This window comes from Pyrus communis, chromosome 3 (genome assembly GCF_041283825.1).
Source record: "Pyrus communis isolate YQ-2024b chromosome 3, ASM4128382v1, whole genome shotgun sequence".
Taxonomy (NCBI): domain Eukaryota; kingdom Viridiplantae; phylum Streptophyta; class Magnoliopsida; order Rosales; family Rosaceae; genus Pyrus; species Pyrus communis.
Genome location: NC_142567.1, coordinates 21,596,798 through 21,610,413, shown reverse-complemented (window position 1 = coordinate 21,610,413; position 13,616 = coordinate 21,596,798). Strand labels below are relative to the sequence as shown.

General features: G+C 37.4%; 1 protein-coding gene across 12 annotated transcripts; it reads right to left on the bottom strand.

The window, feature by feature from the left end:
• Window positions 1-1,494: 1,494 nt before the first annotated feature.
• LOC137715872 (ABC transporter G family member 28-like) lies at window positions 1,495-11,912 on the bottom strand. 12 transcript variants are annotated; one of them, XM_068455225.2, is made up of 14 exons: window positions 11,408-11,912; window positions 11,256-11,332; window positions 10,617-10,892; window positions 9,680-9,743; window positions 9,421-9,567; window positions 9,053-9,087; window positions 7,443-7,516; window positions 6,243-7,174; window positions 4,777-5,073; window positions 3,710-4,201; window positions 3,109-3,257; window positions 2,308-2,597; window positions 2,072-2,202; window positions 1,495-1,984 (listed from the first exon to the last, which is right to left on the bottom strand). In XM_068455225.2, the coding sequence occupies exons 1-14, from the start codon at window positions 11,632-11,634 to the stop codon at window positions 1,828-1,830; spliced, it is 3,348 nt and encodes a 1,115-aa protein (XP_068311326.1). In that variant the 5' UTR covers window positions 11,635-11,912; the 3' UTR covers window positions 1,495-1,827. The 12 variants fall into 12 exon arrangements, with proteins under 12 accessions (XP_068311326.1, XP_088547410.1, XP_088547411.1 ...); XM_088691284.1 differs by having other exon boundaries at window positions 9,421-9,561; window positions 11,408-11,888; XM_088691285.1 differs by having other exon boundaries at window positions 11,288-11,332; window positions 11,408-11,875.
• Window positions 11,913-13,616: the final 1,704 nt, after the last annotated feature.

Below are 13,616 nucleotides of genomic sequence, written 5' to 3'. Positions count from 1 at the left end.
TTAAAAGGGATGAATTTCCTTTATAGCTAATCCTCTTCTAATCCCTCCAAATGAAAATTCCTTCACTTTTACTTTAAATATGCCTTCAAATTTTAGAGTTCTTCGTTGCAATCAAATCTTGTGTACTAAACAAGCCCTAAGAGACTTGTTTTTGGTTATCCGAAACGGATGAAAGATACAAATATGACCCTGGTACTATGAGAAATTCAAACTAATACATCTTATGGATGTAGATGTATTAACATTCTCACACATGCTAAGCATGTAGGATAGCATGTTCTTCACATTCCCACCCCGCCCCGTCCCATCTCGTCCCGTTAGGACGGATGACCAAGGGCGTGGCGGGATCAGGAGAAACTTGTCGATCCAACTGCTTCATCTTGCTCATTTGTCAGTTAATTGTAGGGCCTATTTTATGGTATGAAATACCAATGATTGTAAAAGCAAATTATCACAAATCGATGTAATGAAATTCCTAGAGGGCACTTCCCCTTCCATGAAATAATTAATGGCCCTCTCACTCTCTTTAATAATTAGTGTGATTGGTGTATAATAATGTAGATCAAAACAATCCCTAGAGGAGGAAGGGTTAAGTATAATAATGTGGATCAATACAAACCCTAAACCCTGCTATGGCCATCACTACTTAATGTGATTGGTGTTTAAAACCATAGTTAGCTGGCGATGATGGTTTCTTGTCCCAACGTACATCAAATCTAGTGAGTTATCTAAATCCAGACACCAAACAAAGCTGAGTCCCAACACATAGTTTGACAACTAACACCAACCATGATCATTACTCTGTACAATGTTGTTGACCATAAGATTGTTTAGGCCAATTACATTATCTAAGTTTGAAACAATTACCCAACATTTGGATAGAGAAAATAAACTAAAAATTCAAAAAAAAAAAAAAAAAAAAGGTTTTTTTTTAAATTAATGCGCACTAATTCTTTCATTTAAATTCATTAAGTAAAAAGGCAAAAAAAAATTGCGTATACAATAATAAACTTAAAATTTCAGGAGTTTTAAGATGAAAAACAAAAAATCACGTACAACACCGCCGATATCACAACCACCTTGCTATGGCCATCACCACCACCATTTTGGATGTTCCACATTCTCTCTTCTTTCTATACATGGTGGTGCAGAGGGCTCAGCACCAAAAACAATCCCAACTTCCCCTCCCCCTCCTTTGAAGTGTAAGTGGACTCCTCCATCAAACCAAAACCAACCAAAAGATTGTTCTCTTCTTTCCCAAGTGGTTGAGCTCCACCTTCACATGAATCTTGGGGCCGAGGCCTGAAACGCCGGGCTCAGGCCTTGAGTCCTACAAACCGTGGATGGGTCATCCAAACATGATAAAACTTTTCAACCAACATCTCCTTCCTCGATTGCATTCGAATTCTCATCTCACTCTTCGCAACGAAACACAACAAAACAATCCTAAACAAACATTTCTCACAGTACACAGTACAGGCAAACGTCGCGAAATTTCAAAAAACACAACCGTGTGGATACAAATCATATAGAAACAAGCGATATTGTACATCAAATGCGTAACAGGAAACTTTACGAGGAAGAGCTACACTGAATAAATAAAATGCTCTGTTATCTGTAAGCCTATATATTGGAAAAGCTACCTAAGGGAAATGCCACATTTACTCTTATCTACAGGTTGCCACTATATTAGTTCTTCTGTACACAACAATCTTGTAAATCTTCGGTCATCTTCTCGATATGTTTAGAGACTCCAAGGGTCAAGTAGTGAGACAAGCGTCTCCATTCATGTACGGAGGGAAGGGGTTGAAAGGATCAAGACTGATTTTACTTCTTTTGCAAGAGCACCATTAAAAAGTATGCAATCCCTCGAAAAACAATACCGGTGATGACGAGGAAGATTATACTACGGTTCCAATGATTGAGATCATAACCATTTTTCATAAGTGAACCGCATCGCGTTATTAGCCACACTCCAGAGTACCTAAAAATAAAAGAAAGCAAGAGGCTATAATATCTTCTCGAAGGATGATGCACAATAATTTTTTAGAAATAACAGGTTATTACAAACCTTTTGGCATTTGATATGACAAAAGCTTCCAAAGCCCACTTAGTGTAGCACAAATCAGCTATTCTTGAAACAAATTTGTTCTCGTTGTAGTTTGCAATCAGAGTCAAAACGACTGGAAGAAGTACTGACCACTGCATGACACAACAAATGGCTTAAAACCAGAAGGGGAAAAAAAAACGCAAGCAGATACATTTACACATTCCATTAATAATTTCTCGATGTGAAAAAATTCTTACCAGTTGGGCTGGACCAGGTGCCAGGTAGATGGACAACGCATAAGCTATACCGGTAACACAGTATACCAGACAAATCAAAACAATGTAATTATCTATGATAGATGATCGTGGATTGTTGAAGAAATAGAACATAGAAAGGTACACAAGAGGCTTAATGATTGTATTGAAATGGTCAACTGTATCCTTTGAAAGAAAGTACGCCAAGCTACTCATGCCAGAAGAGCTCTCTCTCCAGTAGTGCAACTTATCCAGTCCAAAGGTTCTCAAAGCAGCAATCTTGCACAGGAGAGCTGAAATGCAAACAAATTAGGAGGGGTGAGAACTAAAATATGTCTTGGTAAAAAGCTATTATTTGAGGACACGAACATGAGTAGTGATTTGACATGAATGTGGGTATCAAACACGTCAATTTCCAAACATACATAATGGCAAGCAAATAGATATAGGGTAATGTTCTTTTCACAAGCAATCCAGCATTACTAAGAATGTTGCAGACTGTCAATTGAGATCATATGTCCAAAGGGCAGAGAGAGACTATAAAAATATAATTTACTTACTGTCTTACAAGAGAAATTATAAAAATATAATCTAATGACTTATGTGAGATTTGGGTACAAGTTTAGGGACTATTACTCTATTTTAGTCAACAAATTATATACATCTAAATGGCATGTCCTGGACTTCCAGAGTTCCAGTAACTTCCCAAAGAGGCAAGTTGATTATGAAAACATCCTAGACCATAAAGTAAAATCAGAGTTTAAGGAAGCGACGCATAAACAAGCAACAAAATAGTTTACTTACAAACTGCTATGACTGTGTATGTATAACCGAGTGCACCAAAGGTTTCATCGCTCACTTTAGCAAGTGTTCCTAAGCAGATTCCAGCTAGCAATAAAATAAGAAAATCTACAGCTTGTGTTCTAGCTTCTCGTAACCGCTGCTTACCTCCCCTGTAAAATCCAGAAATACAACAAATCAAGTTGAACCATTAGAAGCAATATAATCTTAATAGCAGTTAGCAGTTGCAGGAAATAGACTCTGCTGAGGGTAACAGGTACACTGTGTGACAGTGGCAAGCCTATGGATACTTCATTGTTAATTGTCTAAGCCTTCACAGATAACTAATTAATATTGTCTTAGCATCTTGCTTCTTTTTCAAGTATAGTGGAAAAGTAAAGATGATAAGTGCCATCCTTACTAGCTAAATATGTATGTGCAACAGTGCAAAGAATTATCCCCACCCGCTCTTTGGTTATCCTAGTGCTAAATGTCCCAAGGTCTTAACTTCTCTTGCATAATAAAACTCAACACATTGATACAACACTCATCATATCCATATGGTTGATATCTATAGAAAAATAGAAATTTTTGTGAACCAAAATACTAAAAAGAGAATATCCACCTTCCGAGGAAGTATCTATATTGCTGGAACACGCCAGGGGTAGTCCGCTCAGATAAGTCATTTGACTTTAAAAAATTATGTTGTATAGCGTCCTTATTCACCTCAACATGACACTTAACATCCTGCCAAAAGTCTCCAGAAAAGGACTGTCCCTCAGATCCAGCATTTGGAGTACTTCCTCCATGAGCTGAACTTTCACCGGCAGATGCAGCCATCCCATCAACACTCTGAAGCATATCCATAGGAACTGGGTACCCATTATGAAGCATCCATCTAACAGGTAGTTGCTTATAGGTCACCCCTGTGGTTGTATTTGGTTTTACTATGCCTTCCAAAATATCAATGAAATAGTCTGGAGGGTTGACACGCTCAGGGACAGTAATCCCAAGACTAGCAAAGTACTCTTCAACTTTCTTCACTGATCCATGATACACCGTAAGTCCCCCTTTAGCCAGAAGGATCAAATCATCAAACATCTTGAACAAGGTATAGCTGAAGCACCCAAAAAAAGACAATAAGGAAAACGAACTACTTAAAAATGACTAACAATGAAATTCAAATATTACTTTTCCTTCAATGGTCCACAAAGTTTGGTACCCCAATTTCCAAGACATGTTTTATGTATGCTCATTGTTTTACAAAGATTTGTAGTAAATGTTATGAGTTCTCACTTTCCTTCTCTGAGGAATCAATCTCATCCTAAGCATTTAGGAGTACAAATTGTAGATTAAAAAATTTAATATAAAAGTAAAAGCTAGCATACAAATAAGTGTGTCCCGCAACCTATAACCAATTGTCTTTTCTACCCACCAAAGAAATAACTTCGACAAGAAATCAAATTTAAATAAAATGATTTCCGAATCGAAATGTATCTGAGTGTGATCCAAAATGTAGGGACACATTGTGAATTTTTCAAGTAAAAGAAAGGCTTTGTGGTCCAGGATATATGTGAACCATTCAGAATGCTCTGAAGGATTTAAAAGACCATCAAGGAAAACCATGCAAATGTTAAAATAAACAAGTTACCTCAAAATGTGCATTCTAGAACTTACGACAAGTTATATTACCTAGGTTGGTGGACAACCATGCAAATGTTAACTCCTTCAAGAGCCTCACGTCGAAGAGCTTTCAGTAATAAATTAGAAGACGAACTATCCAAACCAGATGTAGGTTCATCTAAAATTAGAAGTGATGGTTCCATGACCATTTCTAGCCCAACATTTACTCGCTTTCTTTGACCTCCAGAGATACCTCGCTTCTCCACTGTTCCAACCAGGGAATCCCGCACTGCCTGCAGGCCCAAGGATTCAATAACTCTTTCAACGACTAAGACCTTTTCTGGTTTAAGCAGATCAGCAGAAAGTCTACAATAACCAGAAAACAGAAGAAAAGATAGTAGAAGAACTAATGTCAGTACCAGTAAAAGAATGTCACCAAGGACGTAAGAAGGTGATAAAATAAAAAAGAGAGATGCTAAGAGACTTTCGAAGTGAGACTCTCCATGGACTCTCTGCCACGTCACAAATTAACGTTAATTCCCATGCCAACGTTATAAAACATTGTGCCAAAAAAATATGACGTGGTAGAGAGTCCATGGAGAGTCCCACTTTTGAGAGTCTCCTTAGCATTTCTCAAGAAAAAAGGAACAACAGAAAAAAGCAGAACAGTCCAAAACTGATCAGTGTCTTTGATATTGCCTAGTAAGTGGCTCTGTAAGCCTTTTCGACCAAAACAAAAAAGCGGTTCTGTAAGCCTAAGTTAAATAGAATTTTGATCATATTTCGTGTTTGTTCCCAAAAATAGCAGACATGATATGCACATGAAATTCAAACAAAAAATGAAAAATATGTATTAAAAAAACATTTAGAAATTCAAACAAAAAATGAAAAATATGTATTAAAAAAACATTTAGAAGCTTAAAAGCTTTACTGTTTGATTTAAGAATCCATACTTTGAGTTAGTTGTTGACTCCACATCACTATTTGGTAGGAGGTGGGCAACTATTCGCAAATTCACTTCAGAATTAAGAATCATTTACATGTCAGTTGTTTTTTTTTTTTTTTTTTTTTTTTTTTTTTTTACTACAGACCACTCCTAGAACAATAGTGCTACTTCAAGATTATTAGAGTCCTATTATTTCTTAAAAAATGGACCTAAAGAAAGGAATCAAGAATTTTGTTGGATACATAGATTGTTGCTTCAGAGATTGAAGTTGTGAATCATAGGGCTTAATGAAGTAATTAAAAATCAAACAAAAACCAATAGATTCCCACACATATACATGCTAGTCGGTAATATATTTTCACAAGATCATTTTGGAAGCTTTGTACTTGAAATGTCAATGTTAGAAAACCACCCTGCATCATCAGATTGACAAATAAGAGGCGAATAGGAATGGGAAATTCCAAACCCAAAGACCTCTTGCAACCAATATCATGTTAGACAACCATTGGACCCAAAGTTTAAGCTGTTAGAGAATGGACCAACCATACAAACAAAACTAGCAGCAACTATGCAAACTAAATGTGCATACCTGCATCTTGCGCTAAACCAGAGATTCTCTTCAACTGTCAAATTTCCATGCACAATATCATCTTGTGGCACAAAGCCAATGATTTTCTTGTAACAATGGATAGATTCCATCTTTCCATTTACAAGTATCATACCAGTCATTGTGCACCCCCTCACTTTTCCAACCAAGGCAGACAGAAATGTTGTTTTTCCAGCCCCAGATGGACCCATGACAGCTGAAACCCGGCCAGGCGATATTTTCCCAGTCACACACCTCATAAGATGTTTATTTTCCCCTTTCAACGTGAGAGTTAGATCTTTAAAAGCAACCTCAATTGGAGGTCTCTTGCTGATTTCAATATCACTGGCCATTTGTATGACCCCAGAGAAGGTTAAGTTTGCATTCTGCTCCTGTAATGCCTTTTCCTTCTCAATTTGGCCATATGCATACTTGAAAATTTGACTCTGAGTATGCAACTGCTTACCTTTCGGTGCTTTCGGTACTTTTGGTGCTTGCTTTTTAATGTTTTTATCTCCTATTTCTAGATTGAAGCCTTCATGACTATTTGGGTCTTCCTCGATTGCATTTATCATTTGTGTGAGGTTGCTTTTTTCCTTCATCTTTCCTTTAGATGTTCCAGCTGATTGCTCACCTATCCCGGTTGGCATAGGTGGCAAGGCACCATCTGATCCAGGTTTAGCCTGTCTGAATCCTTTCAGCGGGTCTGACTTGGTAGATTTTCTGCGAGAAAATGTACGTGAAAACTGTGTTGACAGTCCAACTGCATGCTTCTTGGCAATGTCTTTCGCAGATTTCCATTTTTCACGTGCTTGTGCATTTTCTCTAACACTTTGAACTGCTTTTTCCCTGGATTCCGCTTGTCTTTTTTCTCGGGTGGCGAGAACTTGGTCAGAACAATTATATATAATGAGAAGGATGAAAATTAATCCAGCCTGCATTCACAAAGAAAGTTCATCAGTACAGATGTTCTAAAAAACATTGTGAAAAACATTTATGAGACAACCTGTTAGCTCCTTGAAAAATATTGTGTTTGACACATATAATAGAAGGGAGATAAGAATGTAAGTACTCCATGAATAGGTCATTCCACAAATTTAAATAGCCACCAGGGTACAAATTTAAAGAACCACGATTCTGATCGTGGTTCTAGAAGCTTACATTTGTCATCTCAATATTAAAGGAGTAAGTAAGACCACTCACAAAAATCATGATACCATATGCAGTAATATTTTGATTTTCTGATTGCGACTTACAAGTTGCCATCCGGAAACATTCTGCAAGTTAAACAACAATGGATATTATCACTAGATTCAAAAGCATAGATAACAATCAGACTCGAAGCTCAAAAGCAATAGACCATTGTAGAAAACAAAAGCATTATCTGACATCTAACATGACCAATGTTTTAAAAAGTGAAGGCGAAGCCAAGGCATTTCATGGATAGCCTCGCCTAGGTGATTGTCTTGAGCCTTGAGGTGTGAGGCAAAAGCCTCACGGTACCTAAAATTATTATAATACTTAATGTACATAATATATATATATATATATATAATACTTTGTAAAAAAATCAAGCAAGCATGTCAAACAATCAAATATTGGACTATTATTATTATTGCTCTAATTCACATGCCGTTCTGGGTTTGGGCTTAAAAAGAAATAAAAAAATCAAATGCCCAGGTCGCCTAGGCCCCTGAGGCAATAGCCTAAGCATTTAGGCTACTCTGTAGCCCACTCCCTCTGGCAAGAGACGCTTTCTTCATAGCCCCGCCCCAAAAACTGCCTAGATGAGTCTTAAAACTAGTTTTTTATAACACTGAACAGCAAAGGAAATCATACTATTAACCTGATAATACTCCAAACTAGTTTTTTTTTACAAGTTGCCATCAGAATAGTACACCAAACTGACATTATGTTTACTCTGACAAAACCAAGCAGCTGTATCCAAGTCATAAGTATATACAGAGAAAGATGAAAACAAACTTATGCAGTTTGCCAACTTGCCTATCTGAGAGTAGTTTGAAAATCCACTATTGCTCAAACAATAACAAGGATTTTCATACCTCTCAACCTCACAACCCATCTCCCTATGTACCCAATCTCACCTTTCTTGGACTCCACTCCCCATACAATTTTTCACTCGAATTCCTCAGATGTTCCCTTTTTGTGTCATCTCATACCCTTGCAACCCTTGGTTCTTGTACTTCTTGGAGCTACCACCCTCCCCTAGTGTTGACCCTCTTTTCAACACAGAAATCAATGGTATCTCTGACAACAACTCAGAAGAATCAAGTTTTGAGGATTAGGTCCAAGATAATCACCTTGTCATAATTAACACCATTAACTAGCGCCCCCACTGAAAACTCCTTGTTAAAATTTCTCACACAAATTGTGAAATTGTGGATACTAATTTTCATAAAGATCTTTATTCGTGTGAGTAGAAGGAAATATTTGCTCCGACAGGAGTTTCATGTTGCTTTTAGATGCATTTCTACCATTTTCTAAGATTTATATTTCAAATGTTAGTATCAGAAATTATGTCTTCCTTCACAGATGAACAAGTCGCACACCTACTATGGAATTGTTCCCTTCTTCCGTGCCGTTTTTCTTTTTCTTCTGAAAAAGTGTAACTGGCGGTTATTCTTTCAAGAATCATGTTTCCTATAATTATTATCAGATTTAGGACCAAAATTCAGATCGCTGTTGCTGAATTTCGCCTTACTAATTTAGTTTTTTCAATTTTAGGTTACTATTGAAACGAAATGAGATTTGGTATCTCTGATTCTATTACATGCCTGAAAAGAGAAACTAACCTTCCTGAGTTGTGGAACCTTTCCTGCAAAAGTATCTGCAATGGGCAGAAATTGTCGCGTAAGAATAAATAAAGTGAACAACTGATGGATTCTCTGTTTAATGAAAAAGAATCATCTGTTCAAAACCAGATGATGGTAATCAAGAAGCCCATGTTTTCAGTCGAAATGTACAAACATGCAGCAATGAAGGAATAAAGTAACAACTGGTAAATGTAAGGGCAAAGGACCATTTGGTCTAAGCATCCCTCCACTTTGTTAGAGGAGGTCCTAAGTTCAAATCTCATAAAGGATTGCTTACTGAACAAAACAAAAAAAAAACTTTCAAATGTAAGGACAAGTGCTACAAGTTCCGGGATAATTATCAATACCCACTACTGCAAGGGATTTTTTGGATGGTAGACGGACAATATGATCCACCCGTACAGAATACCTCTTTACTACTAAGGACATCAGCCCACTTATCTGCTCCTCCACAAGTATGGTTTCGCTTCCCAGGAGGCATCTGATAGCTGTATCTGTAGAATATTTCTGCTGATAAATATTAATGTATGCTAAGCATAAGGCAACTTGAAAAGTAGATAGAATTCAGAAGAAAAAACAAAAGTTACAAAAAGAATATGAACTTACGGTTCACATATACCAGATCCATTGTTCAGTTTCGCAAGTGGGCAGTAAGCACCCATTGGGCAAGCTTCATTGATACAGATGAGAAAAGTTAATAACGAAAACCAACAATGCTAACGACTTATATATTACAGAAGTATAGCTTTTCAAAAGGAAAGGATCAAACAAAATTTAGTGGAAGACCATCCTCTGAAGCAGTGGGTTCTCGCATTTGTTCAAGTTTTAACCAGCCCTTTTAAGATTGGCTCCTCATCTCAGATGCAATCTTAGATGTCTATAGAGGTATCTCCACTTTGAAGCCATGAGAAGTTTGATAGCGGTGGAGTGTATATTGGTATTGAAAATCAAAAGTTTTTATAAATGACTAAGATGACACAAAAGTTTCAAACAAACATAGTTATGGCTTCAAATCACAATAGTCTCTATGGTTTCGCCTAGATGTCCAGGTATGGCTTATGGTTTTAATTTTGTTGAACACCTTGTGGTCTATGTTCATTACCAATACCAATCAAATCTCCTATTTTTGTCAATTTGCACAAAGAGCATCCAAAACACGTCACTTGCAGGGTATAGGGTCATATCGCATACATTTATTGATTGGGTCTTCGTGACTTAGGAAAATAGTCGCGAAATGATTGTAATACCCCTTCACATATTAATTGAGATGGGAGATTTGACTAAAGACTGGTAGCAAATGAAGACCACAAGGGTGTTCTGAACAAAATTAGGAGCACAGGACTTAGCTTGACATATAAGAGAAATCATATATATGGATCATTGTGGTTTCAGGCCTAACATGGATATAGATAAAATTCAATGGAAGAAGGATAGATATCACATAAGAACGAACTAAGATGTCAAGAACTGCACTAACAACTAACAAGTATTAAACACTAGTTATTTTGAAAACGTAATCATTTAGCAGGTTTGAAATACTCACGGAGCATGCAAGTAAGACCATGCGGGCAGAAGAAACCCTCACAACAAGGTTGACACTCATTAGTTCTGACAGGCACATACGTTCGATTTTCCAGGTCAACTTGCTCAGCAGAAGCACAAGCCCACCCAGGCTCACATCCAGAAATCCATACAGTCAGATTACAGTTCTTGTTGGGTTTCAAGTAGGTGGTCTTCTGGGTTTGAAATAAACCTTCAGCGTACATCCTCATTTCTGCGGCTGTGCACAATCGACCCATAACCTCTCCAATTGTTCCACCTACAAACATGATCAGAAATGACAAATGAAACTGACTGAAATGGTTATATAATTATCAAGAGAGAGGAGATTGCGCAACAGTGTCAGCATGCTTTACACAGCATACTTTATGTTTAATGCCAAGTTAACCATGTCCCCATTGCCTCCTAAACTCTATATCTAAGTTCACTCCGGCGACCTCACACTTTGTTCTGCAACATTACAACATGGAATTTCATTCAAGTTTCGTGCTTTCTCTATCCCACTTCGCTTAGAAAATTTCATTCAAGTTTTCTCCCCCTCCTATTCGTAACATTTTTTACAACCGGTGTGACCCAAAATTAAAAAATTGATGAGAATGGTAACAACTAAGGCTGTATGTACCTGCCATTTTTTTAGCGCAGTTGGTTACGAACCTTGAATCTTTTGAGAAATTGAAAGCCCCATTCAAATCCTCGTCTCTGTAGGGTAAAGGAAAGTAAATTTTCACTATACCAAATCAAAATTAAGAGAGAGAGAGAGAGAGGCAAACTCACACGTCGATAATGCAGAAGCCAAATTTTTTCAAGAGTTCATCACGGAAGACAGGGGTGAGATTGGAGTAGCGGCTCAAGATGAGCTGGGTGGCGAGATCATATCCTCCACCGCCGCCTTCGGAATCCTGCCCCGCCGCACGGGGCAAAGGCGAGCTGGAGAAGAAGCTGGAAAACACGAGCACAGAGAGAACCCTAACAGAGAGAATTTGGAGATGCTCTCTGCTCATATCGACCGCCTTCACCCTCCAAACGGAGAAACCGACTGGCTGGTTGCAACGTAGCGGCCCGATTGGAGGCTGCGACCGATTGAGGGAGGCGATTCGGTGAATGCAGAGAGAGGGATGGGGAATGCGGTGAGAGGAGGGAGAGTGGGAGAAGAAGCGAGAGGGTTGGTGGGGGATGGTGGGAGGCCATGGTGGGAGGCCATGGTGGAAACAGAGAGGCTGAGGAGCTTTGGGGTTTTTGCTTGTTTTTCGGGGCAAAGAAATGGCGGGGAGAAAGAGTCGGCGACGGAAATGGGAGGGAGAGAGGTGTGATTGTTTGGACTGTTTGGGTGTCCTGTGGTCAATTCAAACGTCGTCGTTGTTCGGGCAACGGCCCATGGGTCCATTGGGCCTCTTCAAACATTGTTCTGGACATCACAAAGTTAGCCCTTTCAATTTTTTTTTTCTTTTTGCCAAACGATAAATTTTATTAGATAAGCCACCGAAAGGGTTTGAACCCACGCCGTCATTGACTAAGAATTTTCACTACGTACACTTTTGGTTGACCTAAATAAAAGACTTATCAACTAGCAGTAATCATCCTGATAAAACTCATACAATTACGTTGGATTAGATATCAATATATAGCACTCTTAATTAAAAGCCTCCAAATCACTCTCAATTAAGAATCTTATTTATTATGGAATCAACATGCTAAATATTATGATCATGTAAGTGAGAGGTTTTATGTTCGATTCTCGTCAAAGGCGAATTTAAACCACATTATTGTTAGTCCATTGTAAGGCTAAGATCATCTCCTCCCCTTTAGTGTAGATAATATCTTTTTTTAAATATATATATATATATTTATATATTGATCATCACCCTATTACGCATTCTTTTACAACGATCCGAGCTCTCTATTTTTTAGTCTTTTCATTGATTATCCTTAAGAAAAATTAATTCAATTTGAAACCATTTATATGTTTAAGTATCATCAAGAAATTTCATATTTTTTAGAACACCACATTTTTCAATTTCGTTGTCCAAATTAGATGTCTCAATCATTTCTAATTTAGCTAATATTTTGCAAGAATAAGATAATTTAAAAAGTATAATTTTTTTAAGAAAAAATAGACTATTATGATCATGAAAACCAATATGAAGTGTACCACACAAGAATCCCCATTTTTAAAACAAAAAAAAATTATTATTATTATTATTATTATTAAAAAAAAAAAAAAAAAACATGCGAATACTTTGATGGTGGCTTTGCTTTCAGTGGCGGCGGCAGTATTCATAATTTAAGCTTTGGGTTTGTTTTATAATTTTAGTAGCTCTTGGGGTCGATAAGCTTGACTTAAAGATAAATTTTAATCTTAGCGGTGTGCGTTATTTAGTTGTTTGTGAAGCTTTTGTTCATAGTTGGTGTAAATATTGATTTCCTGTTGATTAAAAGTTCTCTATTTTGATTAAATAAATAAATACAGTCGCAAAACGACATTACCAACATCCGGTCTTTTGTGTCACCATCTTCAACATATCAATCTATTCATGTGAGAATTTCATAGCCATTAGTTCATACTCAAATGGATAATAAAACGATAGGAAAACTAATGAAAAAAAACTTGAAAATTTTAAGTTTTAACGATAAGGACAAAATAAAAGGTAAAGTGAATAGTACTAGGATTGAATTTTTAGTGTAAAAATGTGATTTTTCGTTAAAGTAAACAATACCGAAAGTTTTTCGTTAAAATTCCCTAAAACGATGGCACACCTATCAATTTAGCACACTCCCTTTCAGAAACTACTTCGTCTGCGTGGTGGAGTACATAAAGTAGTGCTAGAAGGGGTACTACCTGAAGTGACACCATTTTGTGTGATAGCCATAACACATCGTTCAGCTTTCTGTAACAGCCACTCTACTGTCTGCCCTTCGGTCTTGCAACCAAGCTCGCATGTGAGTTGAAAGAGACGGTTCGGCGCATCTCGGTGTTAGGTGAATA